Source organism: Debaryomyces fabryi (assembly GCF_001447935.2).
Source record: "Debaryomyces fabryi strain CBS 789 chromosome Unknown contig00151, whole genome shotgun sequence".
Classification (NCBI taxonomy): Eukaryota; Fungi; Ascomycota; class Pichiomycetes; order Serinales; family Debaryomycetaceae; genus Debaryomyces; species Debaryomyces fabryi.
Genome location: NW_015385577.1, coordinates 1 through 24,069, shown reverse-complemented (window position 1 = coordinate 24,069; position 24,069 = coordinate 1). Strand labels below are relative to the sequence as shown.

The window sequence follows — 24,069 nt, the reverse complement described above, 5'->3', positions numbered from 1 at the left end:
TCAACAACAACAGCAACAACCTCAGCAACAACAACCTCAGCAACAACAACCTCAACAACCTCAACAACCTCAGCAACAACAACCTCAACAACAACAACAATACAACCAAACTAAACAGCAACAACAGCAACAACAGCAACAATACGATTACTACAATCAATTTCAACAATCTCAATATCCTCAACAAGGATCTCAAACTTTGCCAGGTGCGCAATTTGGTGTTTATCCTGGTATGGACTATTCCGCTTATAACCAACAAGCTGCAGCTGTCATTAGCTCTCCTGCCGCTTCTCCAGCAGCTACTGCTAACTTTGCTCAATACTCTAGTGCTGCTTCCCAACCAGCTTCAAGTGGTGCTCAAGAAGGTAATGTTGCATCTCAATCTCCAATAACTTCTCAAATTAACCCAAATACTTTACAACAACAAGTTCCAGCTGCTCCATTTGGTTACCCATACTACAACTATTACTACAACACCCCATTCTACGGTAATGGTGCTGGATTAGGTGCCCAAGGTGGATTTGGTAATGTTGCTGCCACTCAAGGTACCCCAACATCCAACTCTAATTCAACCCCAAACAATGGTGTTAATAGTGGTTTTATGGGTGTCGGTAACACCGGTGCTTCTCAATACTATGGACAACCAAACCAATTTGGTAACAGATATCCAGGCTACAATTCATACCCTCAACCAGGTCAAGCCCAATCTGCCCAATCTGGAAACCCATCGAACAACCAAAGTGGCTCTGTCCCAGCTTCCCAAGGAGACGCTAATGATTCTACCAGTGCTAGCAACCAAGCTGGTAACCAACAATCCCAAATCCCACAACAATCTCAACAACCACAACAGCCAGTTATCCCTCAATACGGTGGTTATCAACAATATCCTCAATACGGTGGTTATCAAGATAGCAACCAATATCGTGGCTGGTATTAGGTAAAGTAAATACTATTCAAATATTAAAAAAAATAAATTTAGTCTATTATACATGTGTAGATATGTTGTTGCATTTGGCTACCTTCTTAATGGTGGTTTTCATGCAACTGAACTTCCCAACGTCTATCGGTGAATATCCGATGCATATCTTACATGGACGAAGTTACTGCACGAAACGTGACTTACTGATGTTTGTAACCACATTATTCAGGCCCTTTGGGAGGTGGTGTTTGGGTTCAGCATACATCATCCTACCCACCTCTTTTGCAAATACGTTTTGTTTTTGCATTCTAAGTATAGACGCATGTATCACCTGGTCAAAAATCAGAAGACATCGTAGCCTGCACCAATTCATTTCGTCTACGTCCGCTATTCCCCATAATTGGTCCTTCGATTATGTACTGCTAGGCCAGCATGATCACGCTTTTTCGCACCCAATTTCGCAATAGAATCGCGCATCTAAATGCAGGATCTACAATCCAAATACAACGCCTAGCAATATCATTTCTTAGATATAGGCTTACTACTATGTTTGTGCTTATTTTGCAACTCTTCATCTGCAGTCCCCCATTAGGAATCCTGTTACTCTCTCCTTAAAATATTTTTACTTTCTATACTATGGACACGTTACTAAACAATTGTTATGGATATCTACAAATTCCGACCTCCGATGCCTTTCCTTATCTACAAGCACCAGCCTATTATATTCCTCTTTTACATGCTTCTAGTTCTCCTCACATAGCTGGCACTATTCTATTATGGTAGCCGAAGTCTACTTCGGTATATACACGAGGGTATTTATATCCTTGTAGCCCTGCTCACAGTAAATTCCCGCACTAAGTAATTAGTACTACCGCCTTAGTAATGGGATGAATGCCTCAGTAATTATCAGCACTAACAAATAATTGAGTACAGCAATTTTAAGTGCCATACAATTCCAGGCAGCGTTACGTCCCACTATTTTCAACTACTATATAATTTTGCCTATCCCTTAATTTATTAGTAGTTTTTTTCCCATAGTATATTTTACTACTATTATATATTACAGTATGTATAATATATGAGGTCGCACTATCGAGTATTCACTAAGTATAATTATATTATAACCATATTATACACAATGTTGTAATATACATCATACGTTATATAGTAGACTACAATGTGCATCATAAGTTGTGAAGAATTGAAGTATAAGTTCTTTGTATTTGTTGATTATCTGGTAGCATTTAAATATGGAGTACCAGGTTGCGAAAATGCAGTAGTATGATAATACGAAATTTCACCTATTACAATTTGAGACTGGATATCATACTGGTGTCTTGAATAATATCTTGACTACTAGGATGTAAATGACAGGTCATCCCCTATTCTTACGATACAATCAACATGACCAGTGCTGAACCGAATATGAAGGACTCATGGGTTGTTCGTGTGAGTACCAAAATATCGCGTTTGTTTACACGGATGGTTGTTTGTTTATTTATGGTGAATACTCGAAAGCATATAAACGAGGAAAAATCCTGGTGAGAAAGAAATATAACTTTATACTAACATATAGTTTAAAATGGCCCCAACCGAAAAGAAAAGAACCACCAGAAAGAAGAAGGATCCAGATGCACCAAAGAGATCCTTATCTGCTTACATGTTTTTCGCTAACGAAAACAGAGATATTGTCAGAGCTGAAAACCCAGGTATTTCATTCGGACAAGTTGGTAAGTTATTAGGTGAAAAATGGAAGGCTTTAACTCCAGAAGACAAGACTCCATATGAAAATAAGGCTGATACCGATAAGAAGAGATATGAGAAGGAAAAGGCTGAATATGCTAAGAAAAATGCCGCTTAGGTGGTGATACCTTCTTATTGCTTGTACCATATTATTGTTTGCGAATTCTTTTTTTTAAGATTAGCAGTGCTTAGTTATTGAAAGTGTCGTGTTAGTTAGAATTCCTGGTATATCTATGTGTTATTATTAAATGTATGATTGTTTACTTCATTTTCGTTCGTGCGATTTACTTGTAGAATTCATGTTTGATATCTCCTTTACTAAATATATTCTTGAATTAATATATATATAAGGTACTCTTTGTTATACCACTTCGTTCTGATCTTAGTTTCTTAGACTTGAGACCATCGTTAATGTTAAAGGAAACATTTCATAATTTTATTCTAATTTTAAAAAATTACTAAAAAATTGCGAAAAAACAAGTTTTGCAATCAAAACTTCCATACTAAATATATTAATTGCATATTCAAAAATGATATTATTTGAATATATTTAATGCTATGCTAAAATTTCTATCGTTTAATTAATTTAATAAATATTTTTGGAAAATACCTATGGTATCCCTCGCCAATTTCAAGATCGTAATCATCTTTGCTGAACCCACCGTCAATCAACTTTATTATGTTGTTCACCTCAAGCGAATACATCACACACGTCTTAATTAGCGACTTATACCACTCAATTATACCATTACCTATAAATTGCTCTCCATCGTCATCTTCGATTATCTTGATTATCGACATATAGATTTTTTTGCTATCATTAAATTTATCGATAATTGTTTCAAGGATTTGTTTGATCTTCTCAAGTTTTTGTGAATGGGATAACTTCTTTAAAAAATCTATACTTATGGATTTCTCATACTGTCTATAATGTGGCAAATTAGGCACCCCAACTGAGGACCATGGCTTCATTTGAAGATTGTATATCTTTTCTAGCGAAGTTAATTCAAAAGATGGGGTGATGCTAGTAACCTCTAACGCATGTAACATAATAAATAACATCCTCACACCATCACTTAACATGCGCAAACCCTTATAAGATTCAATGACATAGTTTTTGTTGTAATCACTTATTTTTTCAAGCATCGGCAAATGAATTTTTTGGTGAATTTCATTTTGTTGCTTTAATTTCTGTTTTTTAGGGCCAGATTTTAATTTCTTTATCTTCTTTGGTATAGATGTAGTAATAGAATATGTTCTCAGGTTATTAATTGATTCTATCTGATTAGAGTAAAACTCCGCAATTACCTGAGTCAAGTATGAGATGTACCAATACATCCAACTCATTTCAAATGGCTTGTAAATATTTGTTTCGAAACCACTTAATGCGACTTCTAACATTACATTCAACTTTGTAAGATAAACAAATGACGATAATGGTAATGAAGGGTCATCCCTTGCAGAATCAGGCCCCTCGATTTTATCACCAATCCCATATTGTTGCCACAATTCTAGCTCTAGCGATTCAGAACTAACTTGTAATGTATCCCAGATTACTATACCCCTTGACATAAGCTGTCTCTGTCTACATCTATTGTTCGTGACGGAACTTAAATTGTGGTATATTCCAGTTTCAATATCACTTAACAATTGATTCAACTTAATTAATATATCCTCTTTAGTAGTATTTATATATTCATCAGTACCTTGAATTGATGTCCAAGTATCAGGTTGAAAAATCAGCGATTGCAAACATGATGTATTTTCCATAAGTTTCATACCCATTGATGTTATTGTTTCTCTCGACCCTAGAATCGATTTGTCATCTCGAATTAAATATAACTGGAACAATCCTCTGGAAATTGCATTATATTCCGAGTTTATCTTGTAAGAAATATCATATTTTAAAAATTGATTGAAATGATTAACATTAAGTAATTCGTTTGATTCAATAACGTAGTTATAGATAGATTTAAACATCATTTGTAAATTTTGAAAGCATTCCTCATTTGTAGTCATATATAATTCAGCTGGGATACTTCTATTATTGGAGTCAAACTGTATGAACTTTGAAAAACTTCCACAAGGTAATTTGAAATTATCAAAATCCACTTTCGATAAACTTTCAATATTTTTAAGACCCAATTGCAAGAATTGTATTTCATTTTTAATCTTTTTCTTATCATCATTTTCAAATATTGGGATGGCAATGGCCAATATCAGTTGTATGTCAAGCATTCTGTTCAGAAGTTCAAGATATTCACATAATATTTCTTTCTTCTGACTTTCAATCCCACTTTCTTGATTAAGCCAATGTATTGATTCATTAATTTTTTTGACTATGAATTCAGATGGAATATCAGTCAAAAAGTCTAAATCCATGTTCCTCGTAGTTAGATCTTCTTCTTCATATAACGTATTGAATGCAATATGTAATGATGTACCTACAAATTTAACAAGACCTAAGATAAATGAATTTAACACTTTATGGACTAGCTTCCATTCAACACTGTTTTTGTCATAGTTTTCTTGTTTTGGGAGTCTCTTATTTTCAAATGTACAATCATTCAAACTGCCTTGGTAATTTTCTAACAACGTCTGGACATACCGACATGACATTACAGTTACTGGCAACGAAGAATTATTTAGCCAGCTCGTATACAGCCGGACCAAACCATTGATTATCCCAATTACCTTATCAACGTCTTGAGGACAAGAAGTGTCAAAATTATAGTCTATTTCACTTAAAGGTATCAAACCAGTGTCTAATTTCTTATTACCAATTTCGACAGCTCTTGTTCCTTCCAACAAATTAAATAATGGGGACTGAACAACCTTATTATCGTGAATAGTTCTTACAGACTCGAAAAATTCACCTGTAATATCCACATAATCGACTAGATTTAGATCATTCATAGCTACATGTTAGTAAATTAGCTTAGATAATTTTGAATGTACACATTGTGTCATTGAAAAGTTACATACCATGATGCAAATTCAGCATGTTATATTATAATCTTAAAGAAGTATCTGTATATATCACTGGTAACCTTCAAAAGTAACCTCTCAGAAAAGTTTTAGTATGTATTCAACCTGTATATTATAATACAATAGAATATAAAGGTAAAAAAATATTATTTTCTCACATAAGGGCGATTGGTGTAGTGGTTAACATATCTGCCTTCCAAGCAGGTGACATGGGTTCGATTCCCGTATCGCTCATTCTTTTTTTGGATCATTCTTACGCATCATTTTGATTATTTGTTTATAATTCGTATATATGATCTATTGATATAATATAATACTTCTTTTTTTTTAAATACCTTACAAACATACATATTACATGACCACAGAGAAGCCTACTCTAACATCTATCAAGAAGATCAATGATCTTGATAGCATAAGATATGCAATGGCTCATGTTTTTCAAGACGCCCAATTAAGTTTATCGGGACATAGGAAATTAGTTATTGTCTTGAAGAACATACAGCAACGAGCAATTAGTTTGGGATATGAAGAAGGTTTTACATTGAAATTTGTTAAGCTACTCAATAAAATATTGCCTTTGAAAAAGGGAGAACAAGTGGCAGATAGAGTAGCCAAATTTTGCTCCATGTTTGTCTCATCGTTGTATAAGGACGAGGAAATTGTGAAAGACAAAAAGAAGAATGGTAAAGAAAACGACAGCGATATGTCATCCGAAGATTCTGATTCTGATTCTGAGGAAGAGACACCTGCTGGAAGGTTTGTTGATTATTTATTGCGCCATTTATTAAGAGGTATTCAAGCTAAAGATAAAAATGTGCGGTACAGGGTCGTTCAGTTGTTGGCTTACATTGTTAATTATATCGGAGAGATTGACGAAGAACTATTTAAAGCCTTACATTGGTCATTAAATCGAAGATTATTTGACAAAGAAGCAAATGTAAGAATTCAAGCAGTTGTAGCTATATCTAGCTTCCAGTATATTAATTTAACCGAGGAAGGTGAATATTCAGCAGACAATCAGGTTAACAAAGCTACCCAGAGCTTGTTGATAGCAATCCAAAATGATGATAGTGCAGAAGTTAGAAGAGCTGCATTGTTGAATTTAGCCAAAAATCAAGTAACTATTCCATTTCTTTTGGAACGTGCGAGAGACGTAAATTCCATAAATAGAAGATTAGTCTACTCTAGAATCTTAAAAGAATTGGGAGATTTCAGGGATATTGATTTTCAATTACGAGAGAATTTATTAAAATGGGGATTGAATGACAGAGATGATAGTGTTCAAAAGAGTGCAATAAAAATGTTTAGTAGTACCTGGTTAGATATTGTTGATAATGATTTAATTGAATTAATCGAAAACTTGAAAGTTGTCGACAGTGATATAGCTGATACTGCAATGATGACTTTTTATAGAGAAAGAGCCGATAAATTATCCAGCATTGAAATTTCGGAGAGTAGTTGGAAAGAATTGACAACTGAGAAAGCATTTTTAATACGAACGTTTTATGAACATTGCAATGAAAACAATTTATACGACTTGATAGAAAAGAATTTTCCAGAATCTATTGAATTGGCTGATTTACTATACAAGTATCTTAATTTGAGAAAGCAAATTATAGATTCAAATAGTGAACTCATCGAAGCTTATGAATCATACAAAACATCTTTACAAGAAGTTGATTCGAAATCACAACAGATCCAATATGAAGAACATGAACTATTTCAAGATATTGACAACATTGAAGATTCCAAGGAAAAAAAGCAAAAGATTTCACAAGCAAAAAAGCTCAAAAAAGAATTTCAAAAGCTCGCTAATGAAAAGAAGCAGTTGATGGAAGGTAACAAAGAGATGGATGAAGAGTATACTACATTTCATGAACAATTAAAGGATTTAGAGTTTGTTATCCAGCAATTATTATTGATTTCCAAGCAATATGATTTCAGCGATGAAATCGGGAGACGTAAGATGTTGCAGATTATTAGATCCTCCCTCGCAAACGATAAATTGACTGATAAATTAATTGAAAGCTCTCTAAAGGTGTTGAGAAAAATTTCTATAAATGAGAGAGACTTCTTAGCAATGTGTACAGAAATTGTGACTGATATTCGTGACTCTTATATGGATGAGAATGACGAAGATACTTTTCACTCTGCTATTTCCGGTTTCCGCAATAGTGATAGTGAAGACGAAGAAGACGAAGAAGATAATGATAAACAAGAAATTGGCGATAATACAGACGGAAGTAAAAAGGGAAGCCAGCCACATAAGAAGCGTAAGACGGAACCTAAACAGGCCCCAGATGATATTATAATTCAATGCTTATTAATTACTCAGCATTTATTAGAACTTACTGAAGAATCATTGGAGAATAATTATTCTTTAGGATCTTTAATCGAAAGCTTAGTACGCCCGGCAGTACTAAGAAATGAACAGCCAGTTATAAGATCTTTGGGGTTGAAATGTTTAGGATTGTTTTCATTATTAGAGAAACAGCTTGCGATTGAGAACTTATACTTATTCGGTATGGCAGCCACGAAAGCTGATGAAGAATTACGTATAATTTGTGTAAAGATAATTGTTGATATATTATCTACTTACGGAGTTTCAGTCTTGGATATTGAGGGAGGAGTAGATTCTCTTTCTTTGGCAAGACTATTTTATAAAATCTTAAGGATATATGAGATGCCGAACTTACAGTGTGTTGTTGCTGAGGGACTATGCAAATTATTTTTGGCTGACATATTGACTGATTTTGGTAAGAGTGAAAAACTTAATGCTAATGAGGATGAGGAAGAGGCAATTGACGAAGATGAGGATGAGGATGAAGAAGAAGATGACGATGATATGGAAATGAAGGAAAGGAAAGCTAGAAAAAGGGGAGCTAGAGAAAAGAAAAAGGAAGAAGACCAAGAAAAACAATTATTTGAAACTTTGATTTTAACGTATTTTCATCCTTTGAATACAAGTAATCATGCGTTGAGACAAACTCTAGCTTTTTGCATTCCTGTCTATGCCTTTAGTCATCCAACTCACCAGGATAAAGTCGCTAGTATAAGTGGAGACTGCTTCTTTAGAATGTTTAGAGAAGGTGGTGAGTTTTCAAAGTATGATAATATTGCACCGGCTACTTCAATCATTCAACAATTGATTCACTGGTGTGATCCAAACAACCTTGTTAATTTGACGCAAGTTGAGATAAAAAAGTCACCAGCGCATTTTTGGCAATCTATGGGATTTTTGCAAGCGATCGAACAAGACACACCTAAGAATATTAAGAAAATCATTATAAACAATTTAAACAAGCTTTACATCACAGAGGAGCTTGGGTCCACGATCCTAAAAGGTCTTTTAAACGCAATAGAGGATACAAAGTCTATGATCGAGTCTAGCCAGCATGACCCTGACTTTATATTTGATGCCTTAACTGAAAAAAATTTTGATAAATTCCATCAATCGATAAAGGACTTGATCTACAAGGCTGAACAAATTGAAGCCGAAAGCTCGAAGAATGAACAAAAGAACCTGTTTATCTCAGATAAGAGTTTTCAACTGACTAATTCTCTAGTTATAGACAAAGATGCATTACGTGAATTGGACGAGTCCCCCGAAGATAAGCATGAAAAATCAAGCCCGGGTGAAGCTACAGCATCAAACGAGGATGTAGAAAGGAGGGAAGAGAGTTTACACGAAATTGACAAAATGCTTGAAGAGGAAGAAAATGTCGATTATAATCTCGCAATAGATACAGATTAGGTATTACTATGTAAGAATCAGATACTCCATATTTTTGCATACAGCCCCATAAATGAACGACTATATGTTGTTGTAGACGCAGTAATTACTTATTTAAGATTGTAAACGACGAATAAATCTTATACGACGGGAACGACCGAGTATTTACGATCGCAAAAAAAATTTAACGAGAAGCGCGTGTTCAGAAATATAAATAAAACTGAAAAAGTGTTCACTGTGAAAATTTCAACTTCTTTAGTTAAGAACATCTCTGTCTAAGTCTAAACTTAAAAGATTCAACTCTTGTTTCTTACCTTAATTATTTAATAAATACCAACATGCCTACTGCAATACAATTAGCTGAAAAGAACCATGAAAAGGATTCTAAATTTGCCAAAGCTTTGCATGGTGAATCTTACAAACAGAGTGGATTAAAAGCTTTAATGTCTAAAGCTAAAGATGCCTCTCAAGTTGCTAATGACGCTTACTTCAAACACTGGGATGGAGGTGTCACCAAGGAAGACGAAGACAAAAGATTAAATGACTACTCTAACTTAACTGCTCATTACTACAACTTGGTTACCGACTTCTACGAATATGGATGGGGTTCATCTTTCCACTTTTCTCGTTACTACACCGGTGAAGCTTTCCGTCAAGCTACTGCTAGACATGAACATTTCTTGGCCCACAAGATGCAAATTAACGAAAACATGAAGGTTTTGGATGTTGGTTGTGGTGTTGGTGGTCCAGCTAGAGAAATCTGCAGATTCACTGACTGCTCTATTGTTGGATTAAACAACAATGACTACCAGATTGAAAGAGCTAACCACTATGCTAAGAAATATCACTTAGATGATAAGTTATCTTTCGTCAAAGGTGACTTTATGCAAATGGACTTCGAACCAGAATCGTTCGATGCTGTTTACGCTATTGAAGCCACTGTCCACGCACCAGTTTTAGAAGGTGTTTACTCCGAAATCTACAAGGTATTAAAGCCAGGTGGTGTTTTTGGTGTTTACGAATGGGTCATGACTGATAATTACGACGATGAAAATGAAGAACATCGTAAAATTGCATACGGTATTGAAGTTGGTGACGGTATTCCAAAAATGTACAAAAGAGAAGTTGCTGAAAAGGCTTTGAAGTCCGTAGGATTTGAAATCGAATACGAAACTGATTTAGCTGACAAAGAAGATGACATTCCATGGTACTATCCTTTATCCGGTGAATGGAAATACGTTCAAACATTCAGTGATTACTTCACTATCTTTAGAACCTCTAAAATTGGTAGAACCATTACTACCGAAGCTGTTGGTTTAATGGAAAAACTCGGTTTGGCTCCAAAGGGTTCTAAACAAGTCACTAACGCATTAGAAGACGCTGCTATTAATTTAGTCGAAGGTGGCCGTCAAAAATTATTCACACCAATGATGTTATACGTTTGTAGAAAGCCAGCAAACGAAGATCTTTAAACACTTTAGTTCTATATGCTTAATTATATATTTAGATGTATTTCAATTAATTTTCCTTATATTTCATAGATCAAAAATATATTATTGAAGAGTTTTGTACAGCCTAGTGCGGCGCGAGGTTGCTTTAAAATGTGAAGCAACTCTTCATAGAACAACTATAGTAGATTCACATAAAAAGTCTTGATAAATCAGATTTAAAATAAGATTTATAGAATAAGATGACTCTCACCAATCCAAACTTAGAGGGCTACTATGTTGCTCGTAATATGTGGATGTTGTATTACAACAAATCCGAGAATAACTACATAGCACCAAAGAAATGTTCAGGCTGTTATGATGATAGAAAATTTGTTATTTGGTCAGTTTCTGTTGCATCTCAAGCAATTGTTGATGCTGCTAGAATTTATAAGGAATTCGTACCATTAATTGATCCGGCAATCAATATTTTTAGTAAATATAAAAACAACCATTTAAAGGGATATTCTGCAGCAGAAAATGCTGGAACAGATGAAGATATCTATTATGACGATGACGCACAAGTTGCAAGTGCAATGATTACTGCCTATGAGGTTACGGGTAATAAAAAGTATTTGGACCAAGGTAGGGAGTTAGTTAGATTTTTAATGGGCGGGTGGAACGACAACCCTGATGCGAAGACAAAAGGTGGAATGAAATGGCATTTAACCAATGCTTACTTGAACGCATGTACCACAGGAGAAACTGCTAAGGCATGTTTGCAAATTTCAAAATTTATTCCTAACGAGGCAAAAATCTACGTGGACTTCGCTGCCAAATGCATTGACTGGCAAATAAAAGTCTTGCGCAGCAAAGATGATGGTTTGATAATGGACGGTATTCAGGATACTGCCACAGAAGTAAATGATACCAAATACTCTTACAATACAGGCACTACTTTATCAGCAGCTTCATTTTTGTATAGTATTACAAAGGAAAAAAAATGGAAAGATATTGCTGATGACTTGGCTAAAGCTGCTATTAACAGAAATGTGTTCTTCTACGATCGTGATTACAGTGATGATAAAAGATATTGGAGGGACGCTTCATACTTTGTACAGTTATTAATCGAAGGATTGGCAGACTATTTGCTATATATTGGCAGTGAAGCTCCTGTAGGATTACCCCAAAGAATTGAAGAAGAGATAAGAAGACATTTGATTATGTTTTACGAATACATGCGAGACCCAAAGGATGGCTTGTATATTCAAAGTTTTGAGCCACATCTTACTTACAGAGATGTTTATGATTCTAAGTACAAGAAAGAGTTTGGAGAAAGAAAGGGCTGGTCGCTTAAAAATGAAGATAAGGATGGAGATGGAAATCCTCAAAAGTGTTTAATTGGGTGTGGTTCTGCAGCTAGAGTATTTTTTCAGGGAGCAAGGGTTATCCCAAAAATAGAATGAATCATACAAAAGGTGTCTATCTCTTTTCATATTTTTATAAACTATATGCTTGGTGAATATAAATGCAATCAGATCTTAGACCTTTAGTTTTGGCAAGTTAAAAGCAGGCGTTGAAGGTATAGCGAAAGATGGTCTTTCAATAACAACTATACCATTACCAAACACATCAACCATCATAATCGGTCTATATTTAGTCGTCAACCAAAATGGTTTTGTAGTGTCATTGACATCAGTTGATTCATCATTTTGAATCTTTTGTCTTAATCTATTTATTTGACTTTGCTTTAATGAAAGCTCTAATATTTCGGCATTATCTTCAACTATATCTTGGTTACCATCGAAATCATTTTCCTCGTCATTATTATTATTGTTCTGAATAGTAAGTCCATCCCTGTTTCTTTTTTTATTAGTGACATTTGAAGTATTCTGGTAGGTCTTGTTAATTGGTATGTTAACAGATAAGTCAAAAAAAGACAACCATGTCGAGCCATAAATCCATATTTTGGAGGATTCACTAGATGACTCCATAAATAACCCTTGAGGCTTATCTTCTAAAGTTAAAAATTGTTTTGGTAAGAATTCCGAGTTTCTCTTGGACCACGGCGTCAATAAAGTCTCAACTGTAGAATCAGTATTACTTTTTATGTAGAACTCGTAAAGCTTATTCTCTTCAGTTAAAACCAATAACGTATTTTTATTGGTAAAACTTACTAAGTGAGGTAATGAGGACAATTTAGTCAAAACGTAAGGAGTCTCATCTACTTCCAAAGCCAAGATTTCTATAGAACAGTTGAATCTTGATATTGCCAAGTACTTGGAATCCTTAGAAATTGCTAGATTTTTAATACTGGAATTGTACATTAATTTTGATTTTTTGTCAACTGTTGAATTCACAGTTTCAATTTCATTTTCAAATGAAACTGTTTGATTTTCGTAATCAACAGTGAACTTAAGAATGTCTTCTTCAGGTGTCAAGACCAATAATTTATTATTTGAATAAAATTCAACCTTTTTTGCTCCGCCGAATGAAGTATCAAATGCTTCATCTCTGATTTTAGAAACATTTAGCTTATTATTGCTACCATTTGGTTGTGACAATGTGAAAACCTTCAAAGATGTCAATCTTGAAACAGCTAATAGAGTAGCATCTTCATTAATACTAACACTGGTTATATTTTCATCGTCAGCCAACGTCAATTTTGCCACTAATTTATGTTTATTAGCGGATTCTTCATCACTGAATACCCTCCAGATTTTAATACATTGATCTTGCCACATTATAATTAAGTTTTTGGAAGAGTTAATAACAACGTTTGGTTTTTGCTGGCTAATTGCTAGTTTTCTATACTTTCCATCATGGAACTGTTGAACTGACTGTATGACAACAGATCTTTCGGCACCACCACTTATTAAGAAATTACAGCCTTTACTTTCGTAAATAGACATTGATCTAACATCATTGGAATGTAACAATCTACTGAAACTATGAACCCATTTTGAGGTTTTATTCTTGTTAGTTATCAAATCGAATTGGTGAATCTTACGATCAACCCCAGCCGAGAAGAGTTTTTCTTTTGTAAAGTCGCTCGTTAAGCATAAAACATCTGCTTCATGAACTTTAAAACTTTGCAAGAGCGTAAAATTATCCAAATCCCAGAATTTAATTGAACCAGTTGAATCTCCACTGACTATTTGACGTTTTTGAGGTAAGACTAACACAGACCATACTAATGTACTTTCAGTTTTAGATTTATCGACTCTCATCGTACCCATTAACCTACCTCTTGTCTCACCTGAAGCAGACCAACATCTCAATCTGGCATCAGCACATCCACTTACTAATTTTTCATTCCCATACCATTTTATACTCAAGATTCTCAGGTCTTGTCTCTGGCAAATCAAATCATGCTCCAATGACCCTGGTCCTCCAGAAATATCAACAATAACTGCTGAACCATCATCACACCCGACTGCTAATTTGTCACCATTTTCATTAACATCGATAGACCAAATAACTCCAGCATTACAATCATAGTTAATAATTGGTTTTCCTGTAGCTAAGTCCCATTCAGTTATGTACGTAGATCCTCCGATGGAGAATAATCTTGGTGATGGATCATCCGTAGTAGTGGACCAACATAATCCTTCAATGGAGCGTCCGCGAGATCCTGGTAAGGTTAATTCATGCGTCCAGTTATACTTAGGATTCCATATTTCAATGTCCCCGTTACTTCTACCTATGGCTAAACGTAAATCATTGGAAGCGAACTGTGACAATGAGGACGAATGTGAAAACGCTGTGGCTGTAATAGTGTGAGGTGTATAGTCCACAAAACGACAACGATGAATATCCATATTTCACAATCTTCAATGTTTTGACTATTATATACGGAAATATATCCTTTAAAAATCTTATTAGTACAGTACTGTCTTCTGTATGTATTATACTCATCTCGAAATTTTTCAACCGAAAAAAAATTGATCATGTGACTATACATACTAAATATTGGGACATAAGACTTTATCATATATTGCAACTAATTATTCTTGGGTAGGCAGTTATACAAACCCGACGAAGCTATTTATAATGTTTAATAAGCGGATGAACCATTTATTTTCATCCGTATTCAATATCATATTTATAACCAATTCTTTCTTTGGATGTTTCAGATTATTTATTGGTTGTTTGACAATCGTCTGCTTCACTATTACATTCTTCTTAATACACCACACAATCAACAACAAAGCGAGCAAGCTGATAGAGAAATTTTTTGCAAACTTCAAAGCATTTTTAGATACTAACTTTAGTATTTGAACGAGCCGGCGTTTCAATCTTGCTTTTGCATCAATATCCAAATCGCTTTCGGATTCACTATGGTCCTGATATTTAGCCAATCCCCTGTGTGAGGCTGACGGCTTTTTGTGCAAATATTCTCTTGATAGCTTATTGATTACCAAATTAATCTCTCCTTGCCATGTTTTAAAATCCTCCAAGCTTACAGCTTGACTATTTGCAGGCAACGAATGAATAGACTTAGGATCCATTTTCTGATTTTCAGCCGCTGGCAACGAATATACCGAAGCAGCAACATTATTAGGGTTTGTCCCAGTTTGCTTTTGTGCTTGCTGTTGTTGCCTCTGTTGCAGGACGTAGTCATTGATGGATAACATAGTATTCTTCCTTGAGTGGGAATATATTTTCTGAAGGTTATTTCTATATTGTAGGTTTGACACTGACGCTGAATAGTTGCTTGGTAATGGCAACGGGGTCGCAGTCGAATATCTATCGGACTGAGCTTGCGAAAACAGTGGCGAGTGGGATGGTAGAGGTATTTGTGGGTGATCATATTCTTCTTCTGGAGTGTATTGTAAATCTTTAATCTGGTCCCATAAATACTCCAATTCACTCAACAACTCTCTTGCTTCCAATGTACCACTGGCATACACCTTCATGGTATCAATAAGATATGATATATAGCGCCTCTTAGCCTCGGTCTTGGATAACCCTTCTTCACGTTTCCAGGCATCCCATTTTTTCTTAGCTCCTTCGTCTTCCAAGCTGAATCCCATTGGACGTGGCATAACTCCCTCAACATTACCTTCCGTAGCTTGTTTATACAATCCATATAGTTTTATTCTGTTCTCTGCCGGAGGCCGAGGTAATGTCCCATAATTAGACCTGGACGATAACGCTCTAATGGTAGTAATTGCCTTAACAAAGACACGATCTAGAATGGTTAGTTAATTGTTCTGAAATATTTTAAACCAGAATGATGAATTTACTTACCAATTGAATCTGACATGAGTTTCTCCTGCTACTTCTAGAATTTCTCAATTATTGCTGTTGAGTGTATTTTTCTATTAAATCAACCGATAATCGTTCTGTAGTATAATTTCTCGATCCAATAATTAGGATTTATGGAAATGTAATTGTTAATGTTCACTTCTTTGTTGCCTTCGGAGTATTTACTAGCCTATAGACATCAATTTTTAAATCTTGTTTACTTTGAAATTGTGGAAGTGGGGGAAATGTAACGCACGTGAGATCTAAACATGAAAAACTGCTTCATTAGATGGGCTGAAGATTAACAAGTATAAGTCCTGTCAAGATTAGACCATGTATCTAACTTATGCGGAACATTCAAAGATCCAGAGGCGTTTCCAATATATATCAGGAGGTTTTTAGATTATAGGGATTTATTTAAGTGTGAAAAATGAAGTATATTTTTATCAGCTTTCCTAGACGTTATATTCAGTGACAATGAGTATAATCATGTTGTGATGAACTATCAAGCCAGTTTCTGCTACAGATATCGATAGTTAGAGCCTTTGCATAACTGGAGTTTCCTAATGATTACAAAAAATATGACCTCTCTTAAGCAGAACATAAATAAAGTGGAGGATATTTAATCAATTGATTTTTGCAATAAGATTTGAAATAACAAAATTACATTCAAGAACATGATTTTTGATGATTATGGAATAATATTGAAATCTAACCCATCTAATTATGGGTTCCAAAACAACGAAGCTACGATATTGAGAATGGTCATTCAGGATACGAAGCAAAAGATCCAGGATGTGGAATCAAAGACTTATAAAGATGTTTTTGATGCTGTTCGCAAGGATAAGCCAAAACCCATTTTGACAAAAAAATTGTTCCAAAAGACTCGTATGTATATGTCTCCTTTCTATGAACGTGGCGAGGAGCTTATGAAAGGAATATGGGAAAAAGAGGTTTCAAGGAATAGAATTCAGCATTTACGATTAATTAACATCGTACTTAGCATTGCCTCTGCCAGTATGTGGATTTCTATGTCTGAAACTTACGAACTGCAAATGCAGAGAGGGAGTAATAGCTTGGCTAGTATAATTATAAAAGCAAGGAATTATCTTGAGACACCCAATGAAAACTTTCCCCTTCCAGAGCATCTTCTAGCTGCATGGAATAATATTTACGTAGAAGAGCGTGCAATAGCGAAGGAGCTTTACAACCTTCAGCTGTTATTTCATAAATGGCAATTGTGGTTATACCCGTGGTTGGCTATGTTTGACGTTGCTTATCATTACTTTATCACGATTGAAGGAGAACAGAGGTACAATTTTTACCTCCCTAAAATAATGTCTGAGATAAGGATATATATGGCTGAGTTCAAGGAACAGGAAACTCGCAAGCGTATGCTTTTGGCACTGGAAGATCTTGATAATGCAATCCGTGGAGTGAAACGGGCACATGATAAAGTGTGAACTGGTCTTCTAGGAAAGCGATAATCTGACGAGTTTAAGTTCTTCTCTACGACAGAATTGATCTTCGATCCATTATTCACTAGCGATTTATATGATGTACCACAATTATGGTCCAAAATATAAGAACACGCATTAATTTCAGCATCTGAAGTATCTATGCTAGGTAACTACAAATATAACTACAATTCGACATATAGAATGATTTCAGTGTGAACCTGTTTATTTTATGTTAATCCATCGTGGCAACAGCTAATAAGATGAAAGCTAATGAAATGGACCAATTGTACCCATATTGGTAGAGTACAATGGTGAGTAGTCAGCTTAAACTTTTCTAGTTTGCACCAAAATAGGAACCCAATATAGCATTATTAAGTAGCATATAGCTCAAAATAAAGATTAGGCACCAGAGTGTTGGCAAACATGCTTTACAGAGATCGAATTGTCATAATGATGGTTATTCTTTTCTCATCTGAAATCATTCTCACATCCTCATAGAGATATTACAAAAGTCTTCGGAAATTAAGCTCAGATGAACTTGAACGATAATATCAATTAAACCCTATTAAAACACTTTTGTACATAACTTAGTTTTCTGGAACTATAATTGTGTTAGTAAATTGAACTGAAAAAATTCTTGTGAAAAATTGGAACTTGACACCCAAGCAAATGTATACCAGATACACATGCCCGGGAGTCAAATCATATTAGACATACCATCAATTTCACCATCGTTGATGGCTTCAATAATGTCATGTGGGTTTTTACCTTCAACACGACAACCAACTGATTGAGCAGTACCTAAGATTTCTTTAGTAACTGAAGCTAAGGTCTTACCGAAAGACTTTTCTCTCATTTGTCTGGCAATTTCGTAGATTTCTTCTAATGGAATGTTACCGGAGTGCTTGACGTTCTTTTCCTTCTTTCTGTCTCTTGGGGCTTCCTTTAAGGCAGTGATGACTAAAGATGAAGCAGATGGAACAACAGAAGCAACAGCTTGTCTGTTTTGGATTCTCAATTGAACGGTAACCTTAATACCTTTGAAGTTCTTGGTGGCCTTGGCAATATCTTCACCGACCTTCTTTGGGGATAAACCTAAAGGACCGATCTTTGGGGCTAATGCAGAAGAAGCACCAACTTCACCACCGACGGCTCTTAAATAAAGGAATTTAACTTCACTTGGATCGAATTTTGGAGGCATCTTGAACTGGTTATACTATAGATATAAAAGCCTAAACGGTATTATAGAGTTTTTAAATAAATTAAATTTCACTAAGTAAGTCTGAAATTTTTTTCTTCCGCTGTGCTCGCTGTCCGCTCTGCCTACAGTGTCGATGAGAAAAAGCAGTCACAGAACACAAAACCTCGCTGAGCTCTAGCGACAAATCGACACATTAGAAAAAAGCTGTCGCTAAAAAGAACACTTATGTCGCGACAACTCATCGTGGGAAATCTTAGGGGTACAACCCTGATAGTATATCATCTAGTATAGACTTTTTTGAGCGATCAGTTGTGTGAGATAACTTCAGTATGATTGTAGTTTGACTATGGCGAGACTGAAATACTATGATATACGGTATTATACCAAGATGGAGGATAGAAGTGAAAATGTATTTCTGTTTCTGGGTCCAGTTTACAGTAGACGGTTGTTGCGGTATGACAAGGGTTCATGGATGTTTGCGATGGTGTAAGGATGTATATCATGCAGCTCTAATCTCTAGCAGATCTTATATGGCCTGGAGCGAATGGCTGCAACTCCTAGTGCATGTAACCAGTGTACTATTTGGGGGCAATCAAGTTGTCAGATCGTGGACCAACCTACCTACAAGACTACATTTACAAACATTGCGCTTTTTAATTGTAAAATCTTACATTTAAATATTCTTTGTCCCATACTATTTTGTATGAATCTAAAAATTCAGTACTTCTATCATAGTGTTCCACATTATGCATTAGCGCGTTTGCTATTATGTTTGATGCGATCACAACGTGCCACCAGGGACATCGTCACCGATACGGGAATCTTCGTACAATTCGCTGTCGTTGTCGTCCGCAGCAGTCGCCGCTAGCTGTCTAAGCATGATTGCCGGGTGTTTTCCTAGTTCTTGGAGTTCTTTGAATATGATAACCGGCTTTTCTGCCAATTTGAGTATTCTTTCTTTGTCACCATAACAGATAACTAGCACATACTTCAGCCAGTCGTCACGCGGAATATGGTGACGCTTCATTGCTTGTTGTAAAATTTTTAAACACGAGTCTTCTGATGATGCCCGCAATTGTTTTAAGGGCTCATTACTGGCTGAGACCGATGCATTAGCTGTTGAAGTGGTATTTACTGACCCCAGCGACGATGAATGCTGCTTTAAAGGTGGTGGCTTTGCAGTGGTTGCTGTATTAACAGAACTCGTGGACCTGCTTTCAACTATTTTTGGCTTGTTTCTGTTACTGAATGACGAATTGGCTCTCAGCAAGGTGAAATCGGGCTGACTACGATCTTGCATAACAGGTTTAGCCACAGAATGCTGTACCACTTTTCCGGTTCCCATCGACAACAAGGAGCCTGAAGAAAACCTATTGAAATTGGGATGGTTGGGGCTTGTCAGACCTGAATTTCTCTTTGTTACTGTAGTGTTCACACTATCACTCCGTACTAATGCTGGTTGCTGTGATTGTTGACTTACTGAAGGACCCAGTTGTTCAGTAAACGATGACGCACTTGGAGATTCTATGGGTGCTGATCCAGGATCTAAGGTAGGTGTAGGAAGTGGCTTCGATTCTTTTACAAGACGGATTATTGGAATCATATCAGTTTTCAATTTATTAAAGTTCTCGTTCAATCTCTTCATATCAAGTTGTGTACCCGGCGACACTGGTGATGGCATCGACGATCTATTCTCCCGATATGTTTCATTCAACTTGATCAACATATCTTTCATCAACACGGTCGCTAAGGTCAACGACTCGAGCCCAATACAATTATTGTTAATATTGAGGTTATTAAATCGATATTCTGGATCATCAAGCGATGATGGAGGATGTTTGTGGCAATGATTGGCAATTAGCTCTGATGTAGCTTTCTTTATCTGCAACCTTGTACTTAGCTTTGTAATACCTATTTCTTTGAGATGCTCGGTTGTTATGAATGGAAGCAACGAGCCCTCTATATTATTATCAAGGAAACAATCTCCAAGATTTGGTCGATCTCCTAAGTTAAGGGAATTAATATAGTTACAAACTTGGGCTGGATCCCATTGTAAGAACGAATCATTTGTATTTGGTGACGCCATGGTTGACAATGCACTCGTTATAGTTCAATTTTTGATTTTATTAATACTGATTTTATACTCCTGACACCTTTAAATACTTCTGGTGTTTGATATAATATTTACTATCTCAGATTGTTTCAGTCATATGAGTGATCTTTTAAATTTTTCCAGATTGTTGTCTTGTTTTACATTGTAATTTAAATCAAAATTTATGCAAGGGTTATGTAAAGGATCTTCATCCTGTAACAAAATTCGAGAAATCATAGTAAGGAAGCTGTGTGTCTAGATTACGGCTATTATATACAGCAATGACATCCCTATTATCTCCTCAAGTAGGTAAGGTACATGAGTATTTGCCTAGATTAACTGCATTTGAATTTGATGCTAATAAGGACAATACACCCACCCCAAATGTAGTTTTATTCATTGGTGGTTTAAGTGACGGTTTATTGACCGTTCCCTATTTGCCAAGATTGGCGGAGTCAATCGGGTCAATTGATTCTGAACATGGAAAATGGGTACTTGTGCAGGCGTTGATATCATCATCGTATCTGGGATGGGGCACAGGATCACTAGAAGCAGATGCCAAAGAACTTAGTCTTCTTGTGAGGTATCTCAGATCTGAAAAGGGAGGTTCTCGTAAGAAGATTGTGCTTATGGGACATCTGACAGGATGTCAAGATGCCATGCAATATTTAACAAAATTGTGCAAGAAGACGGATGTTGCTGAAGACATATTGTTGGATGGGGTCATTTTGCAAGCACCTGTTTCCGATAGAGAGGCAGTAGGACATTATATGGGGGGTCCGAAGAAGTTGGAACCGTTACTTGAGAAATGTGAAAAAGAGTATCTTTCTGTCGGAAAGGCTAAATATATATTACCCCATGAGTTTGACATATTTGAAACCCCTGTCACAGCGTATCGTTTTTACTCGTTGATGAGTGTTAGAGGAGACGATGATTATTTTTCGTCCGATCTCAATCCCGAGGACTTCAAACAGACTTTTGGTGTTTTTGATAGACCTTTGTTGGTGTTATATGGGTCTAAAGACGAGTGTGTTCCAAATTTTGTCGATAGAGAACGCTTAGTAGAACTGTGGAAAAATGCAACCGACTCCAAGTATTGGAGTCCATTAAGTAAAGTTTTGAAAGGAGCGTCACATAATATTGGACCTACATCTGATGAAGGGACTATAGACGACTTTCTTGAGACTGTTCACAAATTTATTCTGTCAATTTAGGAGAAGCTAAGTTTGAAAATTACTTTTAAACATATAATCTTGACCAAGCTATTGTATGAATCTACAGTTTATAAAAATGTGTATATAAATTTAAGTGTTTGATTTTTGTTATCTAATATGCCATCAACTTTTCAATAATATAATATTGTTTGGGAATTGTAATTGTAAGTCAATGTTTACCGTAAACACTAAAGCGGAAAATTGGAAGTTGCAAATTCACCAGCACCAAAAGTATTATCAAGACTACAATGTGGTTATATGACTAATAAACAATTGAAGGTAAGACGTAATAATCTTCATAATTTACAATATCAATAGAATATGCTCTATGTAAATGTACATTCAACGGTAACAAGCCCCAATCTAAAAAACAATATCGTGATAATAATATCTGTTTCGACCTATAAACCGACACAGCATTAGATTTCTCAGCTTATCAGAAGAAATTGACCTATAGGAAACAAGATAAGTAAAAAAAGAAGCTCCTTTTGATTGTTATAATTGTGAGGCTTTAAAACTTTTGAAAGGGATATTTCGCAATTATGATGTGAAGACATAGGTTTAGCCATACTTATATTCGCTTGTGTGGTTGAATTGTATGCACACATCATAAGATATCCGCCATAATATTAGTGGGGTATATATATATATTACTAATCTATATTGAAAACATCAGCAGATACAGTAACTGTGGTGGCTCTCAATATTGCAAGTTGCAGCGTTTTTTCTCAACCAAAATGCTGCAATATTTAAAGACCTTAATTGCCAACAATGTATCTACGGTTGAATAGAAGTAAATATCAATATCAATAATAAATTAAAATGGCTCCAGTCAAATACACTAATCCAGGTACCACCTTTGAAAAAAAGAGAGGAGAGCTCTCGGAGGATGGTTTACTAACCGTTCCAAAGAGTCACCATGAAGATTCTAAGCATCCAGAGTTTTTACCAACCTGGGATTTAAAAGAATTCTACAAGCCCTTAGAGTTTTTTGAACATAAGGACCCAGGATCAAGAGCTGACCCAGAACTCCAAAATTTATTCCCAAAAGATTCGAAGCATGAATTGAAAAATGTCACCCCGAAGTTGGGAACAGAGGTAACTGGTATCCAATTGTCACAATTAGACGATAAAGCGAAAGATGACTTAGCACTTTTTGTCGCCAAAAGAGGTCTTGTCATTTTCAGGGATCAAGATTTTTCATCTAAGGGTCCTCAATTTGTCTCAGACTACGGTAAGCATTTTGGTCCTTTACACATCCACCCTACAACTGGTTCCCCTAAAGGACATTCTGAAATTCATGTCGTTTATAGACGCAATGACTACAATGAAGCATTAACGTTTGCTAACAGAACTAACTTAGTTCAATGGCATTCTGATGTTAGTTATGAATTGCAACCTCCTGGAACAACCTTCTTTTCCGTTATTGAGGGACCTGAGTCTGGTGGTGATACTCTTTTTGCCGATACTGTTGAAGCTTATAACAGATTGTCACCTAGACTTAAAGAATTGATAGAAGGATTACATGTGTTACATTCTTCCGAGGAACAAGCAAAATTTTCACGTAAAGAGGGTGGTGCAGAAAGACGTGATCCTGTTAGAAACGTACATCCTCTTGTTAGGGTTCACCCTGTCACAGGTGACAAGATCCTTTATGTGAACCCTGGTTTCTCAAGAAAAATTGTAGAATTCAAACAAGAGGAAAGTGATGCTTTATTAAACTTCTTATATAACCATATTGGCAATTCTCATGATCTCCAAGCAAGAGTAAACTGGGAACCAAATAGTGTTGTGGTCTGGGACAATAGAAGAGTTTCCCATACGGCTATTATTGATTGGGATTCAGATTCGAACCATACTAGACATGCGTTCCGTGTTACACCCCAAGCTGAAAGACCGATTGCAGATATAAAGGATTTGAATAAGCGGGATGAGAATAGGCATATTCCTAAAGACTCTATTTAGAAAAGGCTCTCTATAATATACATCAGGTATGAAAAGTTCTCATAAAATTTCTCTCAGAATAACCTTTAACAATTCTC

At 35.7% G+C, this 24,069-nt stretch overlaps 13 protein-coding genes across 13 annotated transcripts; 8 read left to right on the top strand and 5 right to left on the bottom strand.

The window, feature by feature from the left end:
- Positions 1-13: 13 nt before the first annotated feature.
- On the top strand, positions 14-937 carry AC631_04899 (uncharacterized protein; the record flags this gene model as incomplete). Its single annotated transcript, XM_015613728.1, has 1 exon — positions 14-937. A coding segment is annotated over one exon (924 nt), but the record flags the coding sequence as incomplete, so codon positions are not given.
- A 1,564-nt stretch (positions 938-2,501) lies between these two features.
- Positions 2,502-2,780, top strand: NHP6A (high-mobility group nucleosome-binding protein; the record flags this gene model as incomplete). The annotated part of the gene is made up of 1 exon (XM_015613727.1): positions 2,502-2,780. One exon carries the CDS (start codon positions 2,502-2,504, stop codon positions 2,778-2,780), a length of 279 nt encoding a protein of 92 aa, XP_015465455.1.
- A 452-nt stretch (positions 2,781-3,232) lies between these two features.
- On the bottom strand, positions 3,233-5,578 carry AC631_04897 (uncharacterized protein; the record flags this gene model as incomplete). The annotated part of the gene is made up of 1 exon (XM_015613726.1): positions 3,233-5,578. The coding sequence occupies one exon, from the start codon at positions 5,576-5,578 to the stop codon at positions 3,233-3,235; it is 2,346 nt and encodes a 781-aa protein (XP_015465454.1).
- Positions 5,579-6,005: 427 nt separating this feature from the next.
- YCG1 (condensin subunit) lies at positions 6,006-9,404 on the top strand (the record flags this gene model as incomplete). Its single annotated transcript, XM_015613725.1, has 1 exon — positions 6,006-9,404. The coding sequence occupies one exon, from the start codon at positions 6,006-6,008 to the stop codon at positions 9,402-9,404; it is 3,399 nt and encodes a 1,132-aa protein (XP_015465453.1).
- A 317-nt stretch (positions 9,405-9,721) lies between these two features.
- Positions 9,722-10,855, top strand: ERG6 (sterol 24-C-methyltransferase; the record flags this gene model as incomplete). The annotated part of the gene is made up of 1 exon (XM_015613724.1): positions 9,722-10,855. The coding sequence occupies one exon, from the start codon at positions 9,722-9,724 to the stop codon at positions 10,853-10,855; it is 1,134 nt and encodes a 377-aa protein (XP_015465452.1).
- Positions 10,856-11,073: 218 nt separating this feature from the next.
- AC631_04894 (uncharacterized protein) lies at positions 11,074-12,276 on the top strand (the record flags this gene model as incomplete). Its single annotated transcript, XM_015613723.1, has 1 exon — positions 11,074-12,276. The coding sequence occupies one exon, from the start codon at positions 11,074-11,076 to the stop codon at positions 12,274-12,276; it is 1,203 nt and encodes a 400-aa protein (XP_015465451.1).
- A 75-nt stretch (positions 12,277-12,351) lies between these two features.
- Positions 12,352-14,631, bottom strand: UTP4 (Utp4p; the record flags this gene model as incomplete). The annotated part of the gene is made up of 1 exon (XM_015613722.1): positions 12,352-14,631. One exon carries the CDS (start codon positions 14,629-14,631, stop codon positions 12,352-12,354), a length of 2,280 nt encoding a protein of 759 aa, XP_015465450.1.
- A 204-nt stretch (positions 14,632-14,835) lies between these two features.
- Positions 14,836-15,858, bottom strand: AC631_04892 (uncharacterized protein; the record flags this gene model as incomplete). Its single annotated transcript, XM_015613721.1, has 1 exon — positions 14,836-15,858. The coding sequence occupies one exon, from the start codon at positions 15,856-15,858 to the stop codon at positions 14,836-14,838; it is 1,023 nt and encodes a 340-aa protein (XP_015465449.1).
- Positions 15,859-16,737: 879 nt separating this feature from the next.
- On the top strand, positions 16,738-17,523 carry AC631_04891 (uncharacterized protein; the record flags this gene model as incomplete). The annotated part of the gene is made up of 1 exon (XM_015613720.1): positions 16,738-17,523. One exon carries the CDS (start codon positions 16,738-16,740, stop codon positions 17,521-17,523), a length of 786 nt encoding a protein of 261 aa, XP_015465448.1.
- A 694-nt stretch (positions 17,524-18,217) lies between these two features.
- RPL12 (60S ribosomal protein uL11) lies at positions 18,218-18,721 on the bottom strand (the record flags this gene model as incomplete). The annotated part of the gene is made up of 1 exon (XM_015613719.1): positions 18,218-18,721. One exon carries the CDS (start codon positions 18,719-18,721, stop codon positions 18,218-18,220), a length of 504 nt encoding a protein of 167 aa, XP_015465447.1.
- Positions 18,722-19,502: 781 nt separating this feature from the next.
- On the bottom strand, positions 19,503-20,807 carry STE50 (Ste50p; the record flags this gene model as incomplete). Its single annotated transcript, XM_015613718.1, has 1 exon — positions 19,503-20,807. One exon carries the CDS (start codon positions 20,805-20,807, stop codon positions 19,503-19,505), a length of 1,305 nt encoding a protein of 434 aa, XP_015465446.1.
- A 287-nt stretch (positions 20,808-21,094) lies between these two features.
- Positions 21,095-22,027, top strand: AC631_04888 (uncharacterized protein; the record flags this gene model as incomplete). The annotated part of the gene is made up of 1 exon (XM_015613717.1): positions 21,095-22,027. One exon carries the CDS (start codon positions 21,095-21,097, stop codon positions 22,025-22,027), a length of 933 nt encoding a protein of 310 aa, XP_015465445.1.
- Positions 22,028-22,849: 822 nt separating this feature from the next.
- Positions 22,850-23,992, top strand: AC631_04887 (uncharacterized protein; the record flags this gene model as incomplete). The annotated part of the gene is made up of 1 exon (XM_015613716.1): positions 22,850-23,992. The coding sequence occupies one exon, from the start codon at positions 22,850-22,852 to the stop codon at positions 23,990-23,992; it is 1,143 nt and encodes a 380-aa protein (XP_015465444.1).
- Between the last annotated feature and the right edge of the window lie 77 nt (positions 23,993-24,069).